This window comes from Caretta caretta, chromosome 2, assembly GCF_965140235.1.
Source record: "Caretta caretta isolate rCarCar2 chromosome 2, rCarCar1.hap1, whole genome shotgun sequence".
Lineage (NCBI taxonomy): Eukaryota > Metazoa > Chordata > Testudines > Cheloniidae > Caretta > Caretta caretta.
Genome location: NC_134207.1, coordinates 46,139,995 through 46,163,685, shown reverse-complemented (window position 1 = coordinate 46,163,685; position 23,691 = coordinate 46,139,995). Strand labels below are relative to the sequence as shown.

Here is a 23,691-nt window from a genome sequence, read left to right as displayed (position 1 = left end):
GCACATAGTCACCAGCATGCAAGGGAGAATGGGGGACCATGGTAAGGGAGGAGGAGGAATGGGGGCACACAGAACCTCAAGCAGATGGGCGATTGGGGATGTTGCGAGGAGTCGCTGAACTAGAAGGGGATGGGAGGATGACACAGAAAGAGCTTGTGGAGGGGAACGGAGGGATGAAAAAAGCCTCCAGCATGTGCAACAAGCTCAGCCCACATAAGTTATGAAGTGTGTGCTCCCATAGAATCATAGAATTGTAGGAAGGGACCTCAAGAGATTATCTAGTCCAGGCTCCTGCACTCACGGCAGGACTAAGTATTATCTAGACCATCCCTGACAGGTGGTTGTCTAATCTGCTCTTATAAACCTCCAATGATGGAGATTCCATAACCTCCCTAGGCAATTTATTCCAGTGTTTAACCACCCTGAGAGTTAGGAAGTTTTTCCTAATGTCCAACCTAAACCGCTCTTGCTGCAATTGAAGCCCGTTGCTTCTTGTCCTATCCTCAGAGGTTAAGAACAACAATTTTTCTCCCTCCTCCATGTAACAACCTTTTATGTACTTGAAAATTGTTATGTCCCCTCTCAGTCTTCTCTTCTCCAGACTAAACAAACCCAGTTTTTTCAATCTTCCCTAATAGGTCATGTTGTCTAGACCTTTAATCATTTTTGTTGCTCTCCTCTGGACTTTCTCCAATCTGTCCACATCTTTCCTGAAATGTGGTGCCCACAACCGGACACAATACTCCAGATGAGGCCATAACAGCATGGAATAGAGTGGAAGAATTACTTCTCATGTCTTGCTTACAGCACTCCTGCTAATCCATCCGAGAATGATGTTTGATGGAACAGGGTTACACTGTTGACTCATATTTAGCTTGTGATCCACTATGACCCCCACACATGGGCGGCGGGTATTAAAGGCTGGGGCAGGCTAAGCCTCCCCTGACCCAGGCTCTGGCCCCACCCATGTTCCCCTGGGATGCCCCACCCTCCCTGTCCCTCTACCCTGAATTCATCTGGGGCTCAGCTCCAACCAGCTGCCAGGAGCTCAGGCCCATTGTCAGCCAGGCGCAGCACTCAGGCTCACCGGGGGGGACAGGGGCCATGGGCCAGCAGCCTGGCCCAGTGCTCAGGGGGCCAGCAGCTCGGCTGGGTACTGGGGCTAGGCTGGCACTCTGGGGGGCCAGGCTGGTACTCGGGGGGGCTGGCACCTTAGCCAGGTACTGGTGGGGGCGAGGGGATGCCCGGCATTGCTGGGGTGGGCAGGCCAGGGCTCCTCCAGCTGCAGAGCGGGCCACGGGGCTCGGGGGGATGGGGCCAGCGGGCTAACCTCCCCAAATGGGGGGTTCACCCACCACACATGCCCCCACATCCCTCTCTACAGTACTCCTTCCTAGCCAGTCATTTACCATTTTGTATGCCTGCAACTGTTTGTTTCTTCCTATGTGGAGTACTTTGCATTTGTCCTTATTGAATTTCATCCTGTTTACTTCAGACCATTTATCCAGTTTGTCCAGAGCATTCTGAATTTTAATCCTACCCTCCAAAGCACTTGCAACCCTTCCCAGCTTGATATCAGCCACAAACTTTATAAATGTACTCTCTATGCCATTATCTAAATCATTATTACATGATTTAGCACTGAACCCCTCTCAATATGCCCTTCCAGCTTGACTGTGAACCACTGATAACTAGTCTGTGGGAACAGTTTTCCAACCAGTTATACACCCACCTTATAGTAGCTCCATCTATATTGTATTTCCATAGTTTCTTTTGAGAAGGTCATGCAAGATAGTATCGAAAGCCTTACTAAAGTCAAGATATACCACATCTACTGCTTCTCCCCCATCCATTTTCCCTTGGTGTGTATCAAGAAGTCAGGCAGGAGGGAGGGCTAATAAGGTTCCTTTTAAGAGTGTGAAGCTTTAGCATGGTCACTTGACAGAACATACCTATAGCTAATTCAAAACTGAAACTTTTGTAATAGTGATGAGGTTTTGTTTTCTTACATGATACAATATTTTTACTTTGACTTTGCAGCTGGCAAGTATCAGACATTGTTTGATCTTTCATCCTAATAGAAATGCAGAAAAATAATTTTTAGGGCTTTCCATAGACCCCTTTTGCCTTTAAGGCTCTGTCGTCAGGAGGCACTATGATGGAGGCATGTGGCAACATGCCAGAAATCTGATTGAGTTAGTGAAGAGAAAGAAAACTTGGACAATGCAGTATGAATCCTGAGTCCATATTGATACAGTTTTCCAACCCAGAACACAAGTTCACATGCATGAAGAAAGCCAAAATGTCACTAATTAGCATCACACACAATTGCTGAAAAGGGCAGGTTACATAAAATGTCTGATATTAACACATTAGCTCAGAAAAGGATCAAAGTGTTCATTGAACCTTACGAAGTTTTGTTATGCAAGTGTAAGAATCATGTACATGTCAAACTGCCCTAAAACCATCCATTGTGTGATGCCTCTCACTTGCAAATTATCCTAGAGAAGAAAATGAAATTCTTGATTTATGCTTATGGCTGCTCAGTAGCTTAAAGCTGCAGTTCAGTAGGGAAGAATGAGAATAAAATTACTGTACCTAGGATACAACCAGCAAGTGAACATTTGTACAGGTGTTTTCACATTTTAATGCAGTTAAATAAAAAACAATCTAAGCTGTAACAAACAAGACTCTTTCTCAGTCTCATCCTTCTCTCTCTTCCCCTCACCCCCCCCAGCCCAAGAGCTGTGTGAAACATTCCACTTGAAACTTCAACATTCAAGGGTCTCAAAGTTAGCCTAGTCTGTGTCCAAGGTGCTCCTGCAAACACAGGGCCAAATCCTTAGCTGGTGTAAATCAATGTAGCTCCATGTAAATCATTACAATGGAGGAACCTCAGCTGCTTTCATGGAGCTACATCAATTCACATGGGATATGGATTTGATTCACAGAATCCTATGGGGCAGAATGAGACCCTGTATGAGTTGCATCACAAAAGCCTCTAGGGTAGCCCATCTTGAGAGGGTTGGAGGGGCCTTGAATATCTTTTCCCCCCATATAGCTGCACCTATTAGCCCACTGAAGAACCATTTTGATAGGTTCCAGTGAAATCCTCTTTCCTCCCATTTTAGTATTTCAGATCAAAAACTGATTTTAGATACAATAACATGGAAAAACTTTTTGTTCCACTTAGCCTGAGCTACCAAAATGGTGGAGAAAAAGGTGATAGGAGAAACTGCAAAAACCAGAACAGATAGTCTTGGAATCCCACTCAGCTGCCTGGTTGTAACAGGTGGGATTTGTAAGGCTTCTCTATTTGTGCTCGCCTCCACCAATGGAGTTTCCTGATATCTTTCCTGTGTTTTTTAGCACTACTGTGCCATGAGGGTGAACACTGTTGGCTTGTCCCTTTCTATAACCTTTGTGTACAAGCAACACCCTAAATACACAATGTAAAACGAGAGATTTGTTTTTAACATACTCCTCATGGTGCACACATCACAGGAGCAGAATCCAAACACAGAAGAAGCCTAGAACTCGATATATGCAACTTTTATCCTACTAATTAACCAACCACTTACAGAAGACGGCACTTCTGTCTTCCATACACTAAAACATCCCCATAGAGGCTTATGCCTTTGGTCATCCAGCTCTTCCAGAGATTTACTCAGTCCTCACACCTTCAAACCAGGTTATCTACAAAGTGCTTTCACCTCTCTGGGACTCTACAGGAAATGAGAGACACACAGCTCATCCTTCCCATTCTTTATTACTAATTTGGTTATGTGGTTAGGGCAAAGGTCTAGGACATCCTGTGCAATGACCTGTGGTAAGATGTTATATTGATAAACTACTAGCCTAGGACTTGAGTGACCTGGGTTCAACCCCCTGCTCTTCTGCAGACTTCCTGTGTGACTTTGGGCAGGTCATTTGAAATCAGTAGGAGTTAGGCATCTACATTCCTTTAAAAATGTGACCCTTCCTCTTTCTGCGTCTCAGCTCCCCATCTGCACAGGGGGATAATAGCACTTACCTACTACACGAGGTGTGGAGGATAAACATATCAAAGATGGTGAGGGGCTCGGATACTAGGGTGATGGAGGCCATGAAAATGTCTAAGATAAATAATTTCTATTAAAGCTAAATTGTCTTACTCAGCAAAAGGCAAAATCCATCCTTCCCTGACTGTAGTCAGCCTCCAGCTCTTAACAGTTTAACACTGGAACCAGCCAGCGACAGTTATGGCAATTTCCTGCAATACCTTTGGGAGATCTCACTGTGTTACTGTATCATTGGGAGACTATGCAATTCCACCTGGCGGGGTGACCACAGCTTCTCCAGGAACTAAGAAAAGTGGAGGGTGATTAGACAAATTCACTCAGGATCTAACACCTCCAGAGAAGTACCATCACCTGGAAAGGCTCACATATACTGGTTCGGACTGGATTCTTCAGTGACCAATAGACAAAGAAAGGACTTTTGGATAAACAGTCTGAATTTAAACTGACTCAGGGCCTTCTTTCTGATCCATCAAATGGACAGAACCATCTGACCAACGGGGCGGGGAGGGAGGCGGGCCAATCGTAAGGGAAGAGTTGGAAGAACTGACACCTACCAGAGCCCAGGGTTGGAGTTGGGGTGACCTTGCTAAACTTTTTAGCATGTGCTTAGGTTTCTTTATTGTTTTGCATATGTTTTTTCTGTAATCCTTTTACTTTAAGAATACATGGGTTTGCTCAGAAAGAGGTGTGTGGTAACTTGTAACTGCTGGCAATTACAGCTGTGCATAGCCTTCAGCGAGAAAGCAAAGCACAGATCCTGTTCAGGCAGTCTGGCTTGCTGAAGATATCACAGTTTAGGCAGGGAACCATGCAGCCTGGAAAGATCCTGGTCAGCAGGGACAGAGATGTGGTTCTCTGCCTGAAAGAGATGATGGCTGTGGAGTCTGGAGCCTAGAGTGGGTGCCCTCAAGGGACAATGGAAGAGGAATATCGGTGAAGTTGCCATGAACTGTGACACAGCCTACCTCCCCCATTTAGAAATACCACACCACAAAAGACAGAGAATGGCACATTGAGGAGTTACCATGAGAACTACTACTGCCATCTCTATAGTGCCTCTATAGTCTCAGATGCCAGTTTTGTCACAAATGCAGACTTTGGGTTGTTCCTACTTGCACAAAGCCTTTAACTCTGCCAAATTCAAAATCCCACCTAGGCTGCTCTTTGTAACGTAGAACTGTATGGCATTGTATCCTGAAGCCTAACCCTAGAGAGGAGGAATGGTCTTGTAGCTGAATCACTGGGCTAGGGCTCAAGAGATAGGAATTCTGTTCTTGGGTCTTCCACACAGATTTACTCTGTAACCTTGGGCAAGTCATTTAATCTGCAGATGCCTCAAATCCCCCTCTCTCTCACTGATGAGTTGTAAGGATAAATGCAGTGATGTTTGTGCGGCAATCAGATCTTACTGGAGTGAGTGCCATGGAAAAAAGTCTATAAATTGTTTAAAAAGAAAAAGATACTGAACATATACATTTCTGTAAGTGTGGAGAAGCCAGGTTGACTTTAATGCCTTTGAGTGAACTCTCTAAGCCAAATACATATTAAAACTATACTCCTCAAGTTTTGTAATCTCAATTTGCTAGAAGAGGGGATTTAACTGCATTTTAGTAATTTAGATATTTGAAAAGAGAAGATCAAAGCTAATGTAATGATATTACAGTACAATAGAGCTGAATAAAATTAAGCAGTGCACATGCTGAATACTACTGACTACTGAAATAAGCAAAACAAATTGTCAATGTTATATTAGGCAAGCAATAAGGAAACTAGTCTTCATTTTGCAGTAATTAAGGTCATGTCTGTTCTGTTCAGGTAACTCAGTGTAAGCTCTGCACCTTACTGTTTGGTGCATATCAGGTGGCACTTAAGTCTATAACAAATCTTATCTTTTATGTAAATGTATAGCCAACTGCTGCCTCTGTTACTTTAATTACCCGAAGAAAGCCATATAAAAATTATACACCAATGCAACACCATGGAGCAAAACTTACTGTTGTATGGAATGGTGATTGATCATTGCCATTAATGGTTAGTGTCTGCAGGAGAGTTAGCCTGATGTTTGCACATATTACTTCTGCAAGTTGACTTTATGTTTATTACTCCTGGGGGCATTCTGCACCAAAAAATTAAAAATTCTGCACACAATATTTTAAAATTCTGGAAAATTCTGCACATTTTATTTGTCAAAAGAACACTACATAATCGCCCAGTTTCAATTATTTTGGTAATTTATTTCAAAATACCTGTCAGCAAGTATGTCTGTTAACAATGCAGACACACACAAAAATTCCCCCAGGAGTAGAGAGTTAAAGGAATCATTATGACAACCCAGGTCCTGTTTCTCTGCCCACTTCCCCCCCCCCCCCCCGCCAGAGCCCAGCCGGGGAGCCAGACACCCACAACCACTCCCCCCCCAGAGCCCACCTGTGGGCCACCCCAGGCAATATACCTGAACCCCCTCCTTCCCAGAATCCAATCACGGGGCCCCTCCAGCCCAGATACCCACCAGATACCCTTCTGCCTAATCCAGTGGCCCCTAGTGGCACATAGCAGCACTGAAGCCCATTTCTGTGGAAAAGGAAATTCTGGGAGCACAACATTAATTTCTGCAAAATTCTGCATTATGCAGTGGTGCTGAATTCCCCCAGGGGTAGTTTAGATCTCTTCTAAGCCCTGCTCCTGGTCCCACTGAAGTCAAGGACAAAACATCTAAGGACAGATCCTTGATTTCATTGGAGCTATGACATATTAGGTCAGGCTTGACAAAGCCCTAGCTGGGATGATTTAGTTGGGGATTAGGTCCTGCTTGGAGCAGGGGGTTGGACTCGATGACCTCCTGAGGTCCCTCCCAACCCTGATATTCTATGATTCTATTACACCAACTGAGGATTTTCTCTCAGTGGTGAATTTATATTTCAGTGGACATGTCTCTTGTGATTTGTGTGTGTATGTACACAGATAGTCAATTTTTTTACAAGTCTATATTCATTTTTGAAGAAAAATGCAGAAAATAAGCAAGATGTTTAATACAATAATTGTTATTAGCATCAGGACAGAGGAACATTAAACATGCAAGTCTACTGCTATATGTTTTTAGCTTCTGGTTTGTCCCCCCCCCACCTCCTTTTGACACAGGAAGGCGGGTGTATATGACATCTGTTCATTACAAATATAATCTAAAAATGTTGGGTTTTAATAATGACATCATATATGAGCCATGTCACTTGAATTAGTTCCTCATGTGACACCAAACTGAGTGTATTTCCATATATTGTCACCATTAAAAATATTTTGTTTCCTAGTGATCATTTTACTGCAAAGATTAAATTTGTCAGTGCTGAGGATCACTGGGCTATAAAATTATAAACGACTCCTAGCACAGAAATATTTTTGAATGTCTTCAGTCTAGTGGTCCATAAACCAACCATTTAACTTCTTGGATTTAGGCAGAAATACCCCGCACAGGCAGATTATTTCATAATTGTCTGTGAGAGTTTTACAGCTTTTCCCGAAGCCATCTGGTACTGGCCACGTAAAGACACAGGGATAGTGGACTAACTGGATCTTTGTCTTGACCCAGCAACTCCTGATTTCCTATTTGCCAGAAAGGATGGGGAGGGACAATACAGAGGATGAAGTTTTGTGGCAGATGAAATCTGAATGACCTTCAACAAACAACTTTCTGATTATTCAGAGCCTCTGTGCTTTAAAGTGGATTAAAAACCAGTCTTACAGATAAAAAGCTAGCAGACTGCTTTTATTAAGACACCAAGACATTCTGCCTAACATGTAATTTACACAAAACAATTGCTTTTGTAGGCACCAAATTAGCTATTCACCTGCATTAAATTTTCGGTGTGATATTGTTGGCTTTGTTTCCATCATTAATGGTAAATCATAAGGGGGAGATTTTCAAAGGCATAAAGGACTCAACTCCCATTGAAAGTCATTTCTATTTGTGCCTTTTATAATCTCCTTAACTTTTAGGCACTCCCACATTGTACCTCAATAGTCAAGGATATACAAGTCTCTGTAGAAATTCATGGAAGGCTAAAAGGTGAGATACAAAGTCTCAGCGACAAAGAACTTTCCTTTTACTATTTTAAGAAAAAGATTAAGATTCGTCAACTCTAATTAACTCTGTGTACCAATCCAGGATGGCCCCAAAATGGGCAACAGTCTATTCCTGCCGCACACAAAAGCACAATTCAGCCAAACCTGAGGATTAGGGCCACTGTATATAATAACAGGTTTCAGAGGAACAGCCGTGTTAGTCTGTATTCGCAAAAAGAAAAGGAGTACTTGTGGCACCTTAGAGACTAACCAATTTATTTGAGCATGAGCTTTCGTGAGCCACAGCTCACTTCATCAGATGTGTACCGTGGAAACTGCAGGTATGCATTTCATCATCAGTCTTTACCATGGCAAATCACAAAGGGACATGGGCTCCTTGCAGATCAAGTGCCACCCAGATCAATTTCTGGCTAGGTGGTTTGGCTGTATATTCAGTTTATGTCCACAACTGGCAATTTTATCATGCCACTGTTGCTTTTGTCATGCTCACATGATCAATGGCTGTGTAACAGCATTCCTTGGTACACACACTTCAGAATTTATTGGTCTTCCATTCTAATAATATGGTTTCCTCTCTCCACAGGAATTGAGCCAGACTCATTGTTGGCTCTTCTTCATCAAGGGCTACTTAAAGTAGTACTTTGAAAGTTCAAGTTCAAGGACCTAATTCTCCATGGTTTTATCCCTTATGTGGACATTCATACCTGTGCCAAGTGAATGTAAAACACCATTATTCTGACTGGGTAGCGTTTTGTATTCACTTGGCACAGGTGTAAATGCCCACACAAGGTTCAGGACAATAGAGAACAAGCCCCAAAAGCTCCACTGTCTTTGAGTTATCACTGCACAAAGAAGATCTCAGATTGCTTCTTAAGGTGAAAATAGTATACTTACTTTTCCCTACTCTGATAACTCAAAAACGGCTAAAGGATTTTCAGTTTTCAAAAATCCAATTTTTGCAAAACACAGGAAGTTTAGACCAAAGGAAGAAAGTTACAGAGGAGGGAAAACAGAAAATTATAATCATCTCGCAGACTTAACGATTGCAATCCTAGTACATTTTCCTATGCACCCATTTGGATGGCAGCCTGGAACGTGCCAGTATTGTAAAGATTAAGAAAAAAAGAGTAATCATACATGACTTGCTTTTTCTGGCTTTCTGACTTCAAATTTCAACCTTAACAATATTTAAATTGGGGTTTTTTTAATTCAATTGCTTCTTGGCCTTTGAATTATGACTCACTAAATCAAACCCTTTCTCCCACCATTGCTAAATTTACATTTGATAAGGAAGAAAGGCAACTTTTTTTATTGTAATTGTGTGAACCTAAGCACTAGAACAATGAGTTCATTATCCCCATTAGAATCTTTATATCTTAGTATTTTAATAAGCTCTCACGTGCTTTGTAAACCCATTTTTGTTTCAGTGTTGCCCTTTCCTTCCTCAGTACATTGGGTTGTAATACTTTTAGAAAATGTCACTGAAGCCCCAATTCCCCTAAACATGCCAGTATGTACTTAACTTTATGCACATGCTTAAAATATCCCTACTCAGGAAAGCACTTTCAGCATGGGCTTAAGCATTTGGTGGCATTGATGCCAAACATATTGTATTGTGTTTCTTGTGTCTCTCTTCACTAACTTAATTCAAGATAATATTAAAGTAAAATTATTTTACATCCTATCATAACTTCACAGTAGATTATGAGGTATGACTCAAAAATGCTTTGCTTATTATCTGTGCTACTGCCTGAATAGCTGTAGCCAGAGGAGAGGAGAGAATACACTGCACAAACATCAATAAGTTGGGATCCATTTATAAATATAACATTGAATGTGTGGGAAGAATTTAAATATCTGGGATATATCATGGGCCAAATCTTGGTCCAGTGAGTGCAACAGCACTTGAGAGTATGGGGGTGCAAGGTGACCCATAAAAGAGCACAGGAGGAGGGAAAGAAGGCTCTTCAGAGTGGCTATGTCCCCTCCCCATGCAGGGAGCAGGAGGAGATAATGGGGTGTGTGAAAAAGAGAACAGACATTCAGCTCTGTCTCCACAATGCACCTGGTAACATCGTTGTTCTAGTATCTCACAGACTGTATACTGCCACAGAAATAGACCTAGTGCAGGTTACTGCTCCCTGTAGCAATGGGGACACCAGGTCCAGCAAAACTGCCGGATCTATGAGCAGCACAATAGCCACTGCCCCCAACATGGGGCAGGTAGCAATGTGACACGATCTAGCCCTAAGATTTGGTGGGCCAATCAATGACGTTATCCTGAAGTTGAGTGTGCTGCATTTTTTCACTACAGTGGCATACAGATCAGCCTTTCAGATCCCCTCATGGGCACCTTTGCCGGCATTAAACCAAGATGGAAGGCCTCTTTCATGGCCCCTCATTAGAATCATGGCTTCACCAGTTTCTCAGATATTAATTTCAGTTTGTTGGAATTTTAAAAGTTAACCCATTTACCCGGGGACATCCAAGCCCTTCCTTGTCCCCAGTCTTCAAAGTTCCAAAATACACCGTTCTGAAAGCATGCCTTTTTGCCATAATAGTAGCTCTATGCACTACTGATTCATTAGGCCAGGTTGTGATACATTTTCTTGGACAAACTCTATGTACATATTTTCAGGCTGTCACTAATTCTGAGCCCTCAAATTTTATTGTAAATGACAAGGATCCCACGCTTCCATCCAGTGGGAGTCTCTGAAATAGTTCTTGGTTACAGTGAATAATTTCTGGCGCTCATTACAAATGCAAATACTCCCGCTAGTGCCTTCTACACTTGCCCAGTAATTGTTCTAATAATGGCATCCTTGGGAAAAGTTGTCAGAAGATGACAAGAATATCTGTCAGGATTACAAAATAAGAACTGCCATCAGACTGTAACCGGGATTTTATGTTCATGATTGACAAGAGGACACAGTGTGATAACTGCATCACTCACAGCTGACTGAAATGGGCCAGTGGGTAATAATTCTTGAAGATTTATTTTAAAGATACTGGGCCACATTTTCAGCTCCACTCTGCTGTGCAAAAGGAACAGAAATTGCACGCAAATCCCCAGGGAGTGCCGAACTGGCATAGCCAGCGTCTGAGCTACTCCCCTAGTTCCTGCAGACATGGCCTAGAAGTAGTGCTGGGAATATGTGATGGCAGGCACATGGACAAAGTACACTGCTGCCCAGCTACCCCCACATAATGGAGAGTCACTTGGGGACCTTGCCATTTGGAGTTATTGTAACTTATGCCTCGGCTACTCTAAACTATGTGAGGGATAGAGCAGAGTTGGGCAGAGAATCAAGGAGCCGTAACCAGCTTCCTGCCACTTCTACTCTGTTGCACTGAGTGGATCTTGGACACAGCAGAGAATCTGTCCCCCTTTTAATTCTCATGAAAGGTACCGGATTAACATTCCTGATGATCCAATTCCTCTGTGTGATCACAAGAGAGACTTGGCAAACTTCTCCTCACTGTCTTTCTAATGTGCCCCAAACTTCCTCCATACTAGGACTGAGAGGATACTTCAGGCCTCTAAAACTGGGCAGGTAGCAATATGTCATGCTCTAGCCCTCTGCTCCTGTGGTCCAATCAATCTGCATTACCCTGGAGTTTAGTGTACTACACTTATTCAATACAATGGCATACAAATAACACAAGGCAATAGTGATTCTGCCAAGACCACAAAAAATGTGCAAGTTTGTGGCAGTTGTGAGGGTTACTGAATGTAAACTATAAAACTTCATTAGGTCAGCAAAACTTTAAGAATGGTCAGTATTTATCCCTTACTTGGTTTTCCATCAAAATCAGAGAGTCCATCTGAGTCCGATGCTGCTGCTGCCATTCTGATTCTATATGCAAGAGGATTTACAACTGTCCAATAAAGTTAAAGGGAGAAAATATTGAACTCCATAGTCTTTTTTCTTCCCAAATACAATATGGAAATAAGACAGGCTTTATGAAAGCAGCAACATGGAACACAAACAGTCTCTCCAATTTGTTGAATTGCAGTTTATGGACAAATACTAACTTTTCTTTAAAATGTGATGGAACTGTTGAAAAGTTGTATGCACATATTTAACATTCAACAACAAATAGACTGGAAAAAAGTATCATAAAAGAGGTGATGCCTCCTTTTTAAATCGGGTCATTTTGCTTAAACTTCAGTTCAAGCATGAATTTTGCAGCAATATTCTCATCAACTTCCCAGAACCAGAGATTTGTATTTTATATTGTTTGCCAATAGGGATTATAAGCATTCAGATTATATATAGCATTGATTTTAGCTCTAAAACTAAGTGTGGAGGAAAAGGCAAGATGGTAATCAGAATGATCTGATTTTAAGGTCCAATATTTCATGAACCACCAAGGCTACTAAAAATCTGCTATACACAATAATGTGGACATACAAGATTTCAAATCTCATAATGTTTTGCGCAGCTCTGATGCTGATACAGCTTCTCTGAACAGGGTTCAAATAAAACTGGTTGGGAATTTTCTGTTAGAATGATTTTCCAAAGGAAAACTCAATTTCTGCAAAACTGAAATTTTAAGAGAAATTTCAATTTTGAAGAAAATTTTCAATTTTCCTCTGAGAAAAATCTAAACAAAAGTATTTTGCTTTGAGGCAGTTTTATCCAAATTGGAATATTTCATTTTGTTGTCCTAACCCAAATGTTTTGAATCAGTTCAACAAAACATTAAACTACATTTTTCTATCAGCACATTGCATTGTGGGAGTTGTAGTTCTGGGTCCCATTCTTTTCACTGGGCCATACTCCCAGGAAGACTGTATCTCCCATAATACAACATGGGTTTCAGAGTAACAGCCGTGTTAGTCTGTATTTGCAAAAAGAAAAGGAGTACTTGTGGCACCTTAGAGACTAACCAATTTATTTGAGCATAAGCTTTCGTGAGCTACAGCTCACTTCATCGGATGCACACTGTGGAAAGTGTAGAAGATCTTTTATACACACAAAGCATGAAAAAATACCTCCGCCCACCCCACTCTCCTGCTGGCAATAGCTTATCTAAAGTGATCACTCTCCTTACAATGTGAATGATAATAAGTTGGGCCATTTCCAGCCCAACTTGATTATCATTCACACTGTAAGGAGAGTGATCACTTTAGATAAGCTATTGCCAGCAGGAGAGTGGGGTGGGCGGAGGTATTTTTTCATGCTTTGTGTGCATAAAAGATCTTCTACACTTTCCACAGTGTGCATCCGATGAAGTGAGCTGTAGCTCATGAAAGCTTATGCTCAAATAAATTGGTTAGTCTCTAAGGTGCCACAAGTACTCCTTTTCTTAATATAACATGGCTTTCCCTCCAACCAAGCTGCATGCATCATGAGAGTCACATGACTCTAGGTTTCCGAGTAGCAGCCGTGTTAGTCTGTATCCGCAAAAAGAGAAGGAGTACTTGTGGCACCTTAGAGACTAACCAATTTATTTGAGCATAAGCTTTCGTGAGCTACAGCTCACTTCAAAGCTTATGCTCAAATAAATTTGTTAGTTAGTCTCTAAGGTGCCACAAGTACTCCTTCTCTTTTTACGTGACTCTAGGAACATCAGTGAAGATGTAGTCCTACCAGGGAGCACGGCCCAGAGAGGAGAATGGAAATCAGGCTCCCAGCCTACAACTCCCATGAGGCTCTGTGCCACTATGGGACAGTGCAGTTTAATATTAAACTGACTCAAACTGAAGCATTTCAGGTCAGCTCAATAAACCAAAACAAAACATTTCAAGTTCAGGAACACTGAAATGTTTTATTTCGATCAAAAATGTTGAAAAAAAACGTTTTGACACTTCCAGATAAAGAATGTCTGGAATTTCTGTACTGCACAAATTGTGAGATTTGAATTTTTTCCCCCATTTCGGGGACAACTACTGGAATTTCCCCTGGGACAAAAATTCCAAATGCTGCTCAGCTCCTTGTTTCCCTCTTTGTGTTGGCTCTGTAGTCATTGTTGAGGACTTTACTTTATTTCATATGTACAGCAACTTTTTATAGGTCTCTTAAGGCTCTTATTAGCAGCATAGATATATTTGGAGCTTTGATGACTAGACTGATGACAGGTTTCAGAGTGGCAGCCGTGTTAGTCTGTATCAGCAAAAAGAACAAGGAGTACTTGTGGCACCTTAGTGACAAATTTATTTGGGCATAAGCTTTTGTGGGCTAAAACCCACTTCATCAGATCCATGGAGTGCAAAATACAGTAGGAAGATAGATATCTATCTGTACAGACACACACACAGACACACACACCATGAAAAGATGAGGGTTGCCATACCAACTCTAATGAGACAAATCAATTAAGGTGGGCTATTATCAGCAGGAGAAAAAAAACTTTTGTAGTGATAATCAGGATGGCCCATTTCAAACAGCTGACAAGAAGGTGTGAGTAACAGAAGGGGGGAAAATTAGCATGGGGAAATTGTTTTTAGTTTGTGTAATGACCCATCCACTCCCAATCTTTATTCAAGCCTAATTTGATGGTGTCCAGTTTGCAAATTAATTCCAGTTCTGCAGTTTCTCATTGGAGTCTGTTTTTGAAGTTTTCTGTTGAAGAATTGCCACTTTTAGGTCTGTAATTGAGTGTCCAGGGAGGTTGAAGTGTTCTTTGACTGGTTTTTGAATGTTATAATTCTTGATGTCTGATTTGTGTCCATTTATTCTTTTGTGTAGAGACTGTCCAGTTTGGCCAATGTACATGGCAAAGGGGCATTGCTGGCACATATCACACTGATGAAGTACTGATTTAGTATAGTCAGCTGCATAGTCATTGCATTCTTGTGAATCACCCTGATGCAAGGGAGCAGTTTATAGTGTATATTTATAGGTTTGTTCGGTTGTCTGAGCATTGTACATTATATTGTCTCAATTCATTATTCAGAACAATTTCATTCTCTGTTGTAACCACATCACACAAAGTGATAACTAATTATTTTAAGGATACCTCTGCATAAAAATAAGGGATACCAGCCCCAGAGTTCCTGCCACCACCACAATGAGCATAGAACCATGAATGTTAGGCAGAAACAGATGACTCCAACTACCAGAATTAAACAATAATCCCCTACAGCAGAATGACTACAGAACACAAAAGAGATTTTAATAACTAAGCAATAAAATTCTAAATCCTTATTATGAGACCACTGTCATTGGTAGCGAAATGTCTAAATGACGCTGGCTCATGAAAAACTTCGAAATGCTATTCAGAGCGTTCAATAAAGTCTGTTTATGTAACCTTCTTTACATCATTATGTCTACCTTGTGCATAACTGCTTCCTATAATGAGCAAATGTAAATTACATTTCCTTGTGCCAGGAGAACTCACTGCACCCCGCGGAGATCCTGAATGCAACGGCCCTGTGCTGGTTATCTGCTGGGGTGGAGGTAGCTTTCATCCCAACAAGGCTCTGTATGAGCTTAGGTGGTGAATATTCTAGAGTAGCACTGAATCAGGGCATTAGCCAGGCCCTCTTTGTGGGAAGCCCTTATCCATGGTTGATGTTGCAATGATCCCTTATAAAGGGGGAGCCAAGAACAGGTTGCAGTTACTTTGCACTGCCACATCTTGGATTCCTGGAGATTCTACCATCAGGGATGTCTGCTAGCACTTATCGTCACTGAATCTGGCTCAAATGTAGAATGGCCTTTTTTTTGGATATTAGGTATGTTCAACTATGTGGTGTGGGTGGGGAAGAATATTAAAAAGAATACCTAAAATAGTCCTTAAAAATAACTTCATGATATTAGGCACAGAGGGTTTTAACAGAGAAAGTCAGGCAGGTGAAAAAATACTGTGTTTAACAGGCAGCAGAGATTCTGAAAATAATTGTGCTGATGTGACATGTATGCTCTTCACTATACACTGTGCCTAGTATGCTCACCACGAATCAGAATGCCGGTTATCTGGAAAATATTGTAAATAACACATGTTCAGCATTACCAGACTGTAGTCTATACCAGTGGTTCTCAAACTAGGGTCGCTGCTTCTTCACGGAAAGCCCCCGGCGGGCCGGGCCAGTTTGTGTACCTGCCGTGTCCGCAGGTTCGGCTGATCGCGGCTCCCACTGGCTGCAGTTCGCCGCTCCAGGCCAATGGGGGCTGCGGGAAGCGGCGCGGGCCAAGGGATGGGCTGGCTGCCCTTCCTGCAGCCCCCATTGGCCTGAGCTGTGAACTGCGGCCAGTGGGAGCTGTGATCAGCCGAACCTGCGGACATGGCAGGTAAACAAACCGGCCCAGCCCGCCAGGGGCTTACCCTAAATAAGCGGCAGCCCTAGTTTGAGAACCATTGGTCTATACTATGGCATTCCTTGGCATGTATACCAATGGGAACATTGTAAAGTTGTGCACTGCAAATCTGAGTTATGTTGCAGACACAACCCTGTGCTAAGCATTTTCCACCTCTACCCCCCAATCTCCTCTAAGTCCCCAATTACTTACATCGGATTCTGCAGCTAGCTAGGCCTTTCTGTGAAGAACGAAATTTGCTAGGTTTACTCGTGCCTATGCTGATTGAAGACACATATTATTAATGTTGACAGTATCGAACGATCACAGACATACAAAATTACAGGGTCTCTGCCCTGGAAAGCCTACTATTTAACTCAATCTGGACACAAAGGACAATGGGACCTCAATGGGTAGTAGGTACAATAGATAAGGAAGGATGGTACAGTGATTTGGGCACTAGTATGATCCCTAGGTTTGATTCCCTGTCTGCTAGAGACTTCCTGCATGACCTTGGGCAAATCACTTAGCCTGGTTCTGTCTCAGTTCCACATCTGTAAAAAGGGAATCATAGTACTTCCCAAACTCACAGGGTTTTTGTGAGGATAAACATACTCAACGACTGTGAGGTACTCAGATACTATGGTGATGGGCAGCCTATAAGTATCTTAGATAGAAGGAAACATCAATCAGTATGAAATAAGTGAATTTTAAGGAGGAACCTGAAAGAGGAGAGGAAGCCTGGCTGGCAGACAAGATGTGAGAGGTTTTAAACATAAGTGTCAAGAAGCAAGTCTTGATTTACTTTCTTCTCCACAGGAAGAAATTAGGAGAGAGGATGTGAAGCAGCACAGGTTGCAGTGAAAGAAAAGATAGGGATCATACACAAGCTCTGTCATTGTGCCACCACAACATTTTCCATAGTGTGTTCTGTATGGTTTCAGCTATGGCTTAGTTTATATCTTTCTGTCTATTGGCACTTAGTTTAAAGATTAGGGGTGGCTTTTTTCTGATAAGTATCCTTCCAAAATTCTCTCCAGAAAGTGGCATGAGTAACACCAAGAGAGCAATGACTTCAACATGCTGTACCATATGGAAGTACCTGGGCCTGCCTAACGATGGGGTAAAGTGGCCATTGTGAGAACCAAAGACTGAGCCAGCTTCCTAATAGAGCTGGTCAGGCTTCTAGGTTGATCAGCCGATATCTCTGCCCGGCCCTCAAAGGTACTGGACCCCTCTTGCTTTTTGAAAGAAAATGTGACTCAGTATCAGTTTTATAAAATGTATAAAACCTTTACACTAAAACCAAAGCAAGAACACATATCACCAAAGCTAAACTACTATTCATTGTATTAACTAACTACAGTAAGAATAAAGTACATCAAATCAACATCAGATCAGTCTCAGTATTGGAATAGAGTTAAGTCATCAAATTAGTGCTGAAAATGATCAATCCTTATACATTCCAAGGAGTCTAAGAAGGTAGCTGTCAAATGGTTACAAGTCCCTAAAAAGATTTCACCACAGTCAGTAAAAATATATATTATATTTAAATATAAATATAATTTGAATGGTTAAGTAGCTTAACACTGAAAACAAATTATTATCTAATGTCTCAACCTCAGAGCCCATTATAAAGTTTCCTTCTTAGATTTCAGTTCCTCTGTGGTGGCTAACCTCTCCTCCCCAACACAGATATTCTAACACAGAGTTTGGGTCTGTGTTCACCTATGCAAATTGGTGAGGATTTTTATCAAGCCTTCCCCAGGAAAGGGGGTGTAAGGCTTGGGGGGATTTGGGGGAGGAAAGATGTTTCCAAGTGGGCTCTTTCCCTGTTATTTTTGTTAGACGCTTGGTGGTGGCAGCAATAAGGTCCAGGGACAAAAGGTAAAATAGTTTGTGCCTTGGGGAAGCTTTAACCTAAGCTGGTAAAAATAAGCTTAGGGAGGTTTTCATTCAGGTCCCCACATCTGTACCCTAGAGTTCAAAGTGGGGAAGGAACCTTGACCGGAGGATTGCCCTCATACAACATGGAGCTAGTATGTGAAAGCCACTGATGACTGGCATGGACAGAAGGTGTGGGAGTGAGGAAAAGCAGCTAACCATCTGCTAACTAAAGTTGGATCCACTCAGAATACAGACAGTGCTCATCAGGGCTGGGGAAGGGTGATTTTGCAGGGTAACCTGAAAGGACCACACTGATGACGAGATAAGGGACTTTTCTGGCTGTAGTGTGGGAGTGAGAAGAAGGTACCATCTCCTCAAGAGTAGGAAAAGGGAATCAGAATGGGAGTTAAGAACTTACCACATGGAAGAGAGGGTGCTGCTGCACCCAGTTACAAAATGGCTGCTTTAACAAATGAGACACCTCTGCCACATTCAAACGGCAGGCCCAGAGAAAGTTCCTGCGAGAGAGCAGGCCTCTGCTGAAGAAAGTCAGCAAGAACCAGACAATCAGCATGAAAGGTGGGTTTCTGGAACTGGTACATCTCCTCCCATAACTTATAGTGTGGCTCAATCAGAAGTTATGGGCTTGATGCAGAAATAACTCCATGAGGTTCTTTGCCCTGTGATATGTAGGAGTAGGGTTGCCACTTCTGATGTACAAAAACACAGGATATTTGGGATGATCTAGAGCCCATAAAACTAGACAGCTGTTAGCATGTACTGAGCACCCTTACAGAACAACTACCACAAAAAGGGTGATTCTGGGAAAACCTGAAAAGGTGGCAATGCTGTTTGAGGTCAGAACAGATCATCATCCTGTCCCTTCTGGCCTTAAAATCTAATATATTCAATATCACAACCAAGAGTGTCACCTAAACACAGAAAAACCTGTGAAGTGCAAAGCAAGGATACATGTAAATAAGGGAATTTTAAGTTTTTAAAATAATGTTCTTTTCAATTATTAAAATGCCTGCAGGGCAGAAAATCTGGACTTTCAGGTATTAAAAATAATGTAGCATTTCAGCCCTACTTAAAAGAATCCCTCCATTTGGTGCAGTAACAACAGAGGACTGTAGACCAATTAAATTTCATTCAATGTACTGGAAGAGTAACCAACCTAAGAAAAAAAAAGAGAGACATTAATACGATAGATAAGAAGATTGTGTACCACTAAGTTGATTCAATAATGTTCTAATATTTATTATTTCTATTTGGTGTGTTAGTAAAGGTAGTAGGCTGACAGTGGTACTAGGCTGCAGAGAGAGAGAGAGAGAAGGAAGAAAGAATGACAAAGATAGAAGCTATCAAAAAAGGAAAATGTTCCTTCTGCTCTACAGTACAGTATGCTTCAGGTTTTATTTTTTGCCATGAGATAGGAGTATCTGGATGCTGAACTGCGAGATCTTAAATTACTTTGGATTTGTTAGTTTTTGCAAGCTAATTTAATTCCTGGTATTTCACTGGATTGACACCCCCAAGACCTAGAAAATCACTTCTAATAGCTTTATCCCTCTCTGTAATTTTCATTCATTTTGTAAAGGTTTCAGTTGCGTACCCAACAGCTTGTAATTGTGGCAATGACACAAGCTTCCTTTGATGAAAAAACATTGAAAAATATACTAATTTAGGGAAAAAACTACAAACTGTGAACAAATGTCAGTTAAGGTCAGCAATCCTGCATGATGTGTGTAATGTGGAGAACTATGTTTTCATGATAACCTCCACTGACTGTTAAAACAACACTGCACGTCATAGTCTCTATTACATTACAGCAGAAATACATAGCAAAAACATGGTCCTGTGAAAGCTCCATTTAACTCAGTGTAAAAATTCTTCAATGGAGCAAAAATGCTAATATATCAGAAGCAAATGAAAAGGGGAGATAGTCCAAACTAGACAGTCTGTTGCTTCCAGAGCAACAGAGAGAGAGAAAAAAAGATTTCAGGGACAGGAAAAACACTGTTAGATGACAATACATATATCAAATGGTTCAGTAGAGTAACTCAAACCAATTTCTAATCCCAAAATGGAAAGAAAGGCCTTCAGATGGAAGTTTTCTTAAATCAACTAATTTTTAAACTATTTATTTAGGAAATTTTAACATGGTTATAAATCCTTACCACGTAAATATAAAAAAAAAAACCCATACATGTACCAGTTAGTTTTTGTTTACAGAAACATTATACAAAAAAGGGGTGAGATTTCTATTTAACAGGGTGTTACCTTACAGAGTGAGCATCATTACAACTATAATATATCATTTCTAGCGATTTTATTAAACTGAGCAAAGTGTTTATATGCACATTTAACAGACCAGACTTGTCTATCAAATGTTGATATTCAAAAAAAAAATTGCAGATGGATGTACTTTGAGTATGGAATAAAAAGTAACCAAATATCTTTTTGGTTAGGTATGGAACTGATGTGTTAATTTTCCATAACCACAAATTCCCATGTGTTTGAACCATTTCTTTACAGTTTGGCATTTTCCTTTTTCCACTGAAGTTACCAGTATCTGAGCAGCTAGTAGCAGATGAGAGATTAATTCTTCACTTCCTCTTGTAAAGCACCTAACTTTAAAGCCAAATCTAAACAAAGTGCTGTGTATTAGTTACACTTTAAGAGCTAGCCAGAGTGTCTGAATATTGCGCAGATCCCTGACCAGGGGACCAATGAAGAAAGAGGGCAACCTTCATAGCATCATCCCTGCTCTTCCCCCAATCCCTGTGATAGCCCCTCCTTGGAGAAGGAGAGGGAATGCTGGGGGTTGGAGACAGAAAGGGAAGGACCGGCACCATGGAGGAACATACATCCTTCCCTCATCATCACTACCCACTGCTCCAGGGTGGGATTCTTTATAGAAGCGAATGCTGACTGAATCCCTGATGTGGAATATCTCCTTCCTCAAGGAGCAGCGGGGAATGGCCAGGCAGTGCAGCTAGGGGTCAAAGCTGGTGCAAGGACACAGAGGAATCTTGGGGGCTGAACCCCTGCTTCTCCTGTGAAGCAAAACTCCGATGAAACAATACAAAGAGTGAACTTCCTGAGCCACTGTTGATTTTTTTTCCCATATAGGAAACAATCTCAGTCCTTGAAATGAATGGAAGGAAGTTCTATCATGAACAGAGCTAGGAACTGTGTTAGGACTCCTGGGTTCAGTTGGCAGCTCAGCCTTGACCACTGTGTGATCTCCAAGTGCCTTAGTTTACTAGTCTGTGAAATGGGTGTGTAAAGGTGTGGGCAGTCCCTACACATCCTCTTACAGCCCGGTATGGTGCTACTGGTGTGCCCCACTTTAATTTCACCCAGTGCAGCAGCAAAAGATTCTCTTTAGCCACCTGAGGCAAGAAGCCATATTCACAAAAATACCATGTCCCCTTTTTCATCAGGTTTCAGGACAGGAACCATTGTAACAAACTGTTCATCAGGACCGTGGTTCAAGGCTCCTAAACTTACAGTCCACGCACCAGTCTCCAAGTCAGGTTAGGCTTGTCTCCTGGTGCTTGAGGGTATGTCTACACACCAAAAACCACAACCCACAGTGGCAAGTCTCAGAGCTGGGTCAACTGACTTGGGCTTGCACAGTGGAGCTAAATATATCAGAGTAGACATTTGGGCTCAGACTGGAGCCCAGGCTCTGAAACCCAGCAAAAAAACAGAGCCCAAGCCTCGCCTACACTGCTATTTTTCCCCCACAGCATGAGTATGAGTCAGTTGACCTGGGTTCTGAGAATCCCTGCCATGAGTCTTTTTTTGTTATTGTTGCATAGATGTACTTAGAAAGCAACCTGCACCCACTGCAGCCTATCTGGCTTCTATTCCTCACTCTACTTTGCTCGAATGAGTTAACTCTGCATCCTGGCCATTTATATGGCTCAGCCCTCAGGGTGTGGCAGGGCCTCCTTGATTATCAGCATCAGCCTGTCCCTGAAAGGGATACTACACTTTTCCCTATACACTTTCATAGGGCATAATACTTACCTACTTCACAAAAATGTGATGTGGCTTACTTTTTTGTAAAGAGTTTTGTGGTCCATGGAAAATCCATGACTTCAAATACTACTGTAAACACCACAATGTATTTTAGATATTAAAGTACCAGTCACAATTATATTGAGGTGTAGGTACTACGAAGTGTACTAACAAGGAACATAGGAATTGTCTTATTGGGTCAGACATGTGGTCCATCTAGTCCAGTATTCTGTCTCCAACAGCAGCCAATACCAGACATCTCAGAGGCAGGGTCGGCTCCAGGCACCAGCTTTCCAAGCAGGTGCTTGAGGTGGCAATTAGAATGGGGTGGCAGTCCGTGTCCCGTGGCGGGAATTCAGCGGCAGCTCCACCACTTTTGGCGCAGTGGCAATTTGGCGGCGACTGCTTGGGGTGGCAAAATTGCTAGAGCTGCCCCTGCTCAGAGGAAGATGTAGGCACTTAGCGGTAGACACATGTGGATTGAGCTGGCCCTCAAAGGTCTCATTCTAGTCCCTAATAATTAGAGATTGACATAACTTCTGAAACATGAGGTTTTTATAACTACTTTATATATAAATTAATTGTTGTAACTCTGGATATTCATGTTATCCATGTGTCCAGTCACTCTCTTTGAATCTTACTCCTTACTAATAAAGCGAAAAAACAGCAATTAAATTAAATTTATATATTCTTATCTTTTCAGCAACCTTGACACAGAAGAACTCTGTGGTAAGTTTCCTTTTCAAAGACAGCCATAGAACAAAACTACAACAAGCCTGTATTGCATGTGAACACATCATGTGGATTGAGCTCGTTTTTCTCTTTGATAATATGGAACAAGTATATAAAACTATATGGTCTGAACTCCTGGGAAAAATGGAGATGGCTCAATGAACCTTTAAGACTAAACTGGAATCTGCTAGAGAATTCTGCAAAAATACTTCATGAATATTTCAGTCTCATTATTTTATCATTCAAAAGTGCTTTTCTCTGCTCTACTTTATTTGCTTATTACTGGACAACTTTTATTCCAATTATTCCATTACTTCCTCAAGTATAAATACTTAGGCAACCTTACCATTTCCAATGGCTTTGTTACTCTCCTCCAACTTGATTAAGATTTGGCAGAATTTATCAAGTCAAACTCCCATTAGCTGCAGAATTTGCCCCACAAAAGCTGTCCACAACATGTACTTTCCTGAAAACCACTTATTTTTGTTCCTGAGCTAGTTTAACAGCATCTGAGTTAATAATGCAGCTTGCAGTGCAAGTAGTACACAGTTCAGAGAAGTTCTTCAAATCCACCCAAAAATGTCAAAAATCTGTTATTCTTGTAAAAAAAAAAAAGCACAGTTCTGGGAGGAAAGTCAGAGAATAATGAGCAGAGT

General features: G+C 41.6%; 2 protein-coding genes across 3 annotated transcripts in view; one reads left to right on the top strand and one right to left on the bottom strand.

The window, feature by feature from the left end:
* The window catches only part of NECAB1 (N-terminal EF-hand calcium binding protein 1), a 120,386-nt gene that overhangs the window by 37,491 nt on the left and 59,204 nt on the right, over positions 1-23,691 (top strand). For both annotated transcript variants that reach the window (XR_012666924.1, XM_048841183.2), the window contains exon 4: positions 23,007-23,032. Coding sequence is in view for 1 of the 2 variants with exons in the window: in XM_048841183.2 (XP_048697140.1) it covers positions 23,007-23,032 (26 nt within the window). In the remaining variant the exon portion in view is untranslated. The remainder of the gene's footprint in view (positions 1-23,006; positions 23,033-23,691) is intronic.
* Positions 16,429-23,691, bottom strand: part of C2H8orf88 (chromosome 2 C8orf88 homolog) — a 98,403-nt gene continuing 91,140 nt past the window's right edge. The window contains exon 10 of the transcript XR_012666925.1: positions 16,429-19,448. The gene's annotated coding sequence lies outside the window, so the exon portion shown is untranslated. The remainder of the gene's footprint in view (positions 19,449-23,691) is intronic.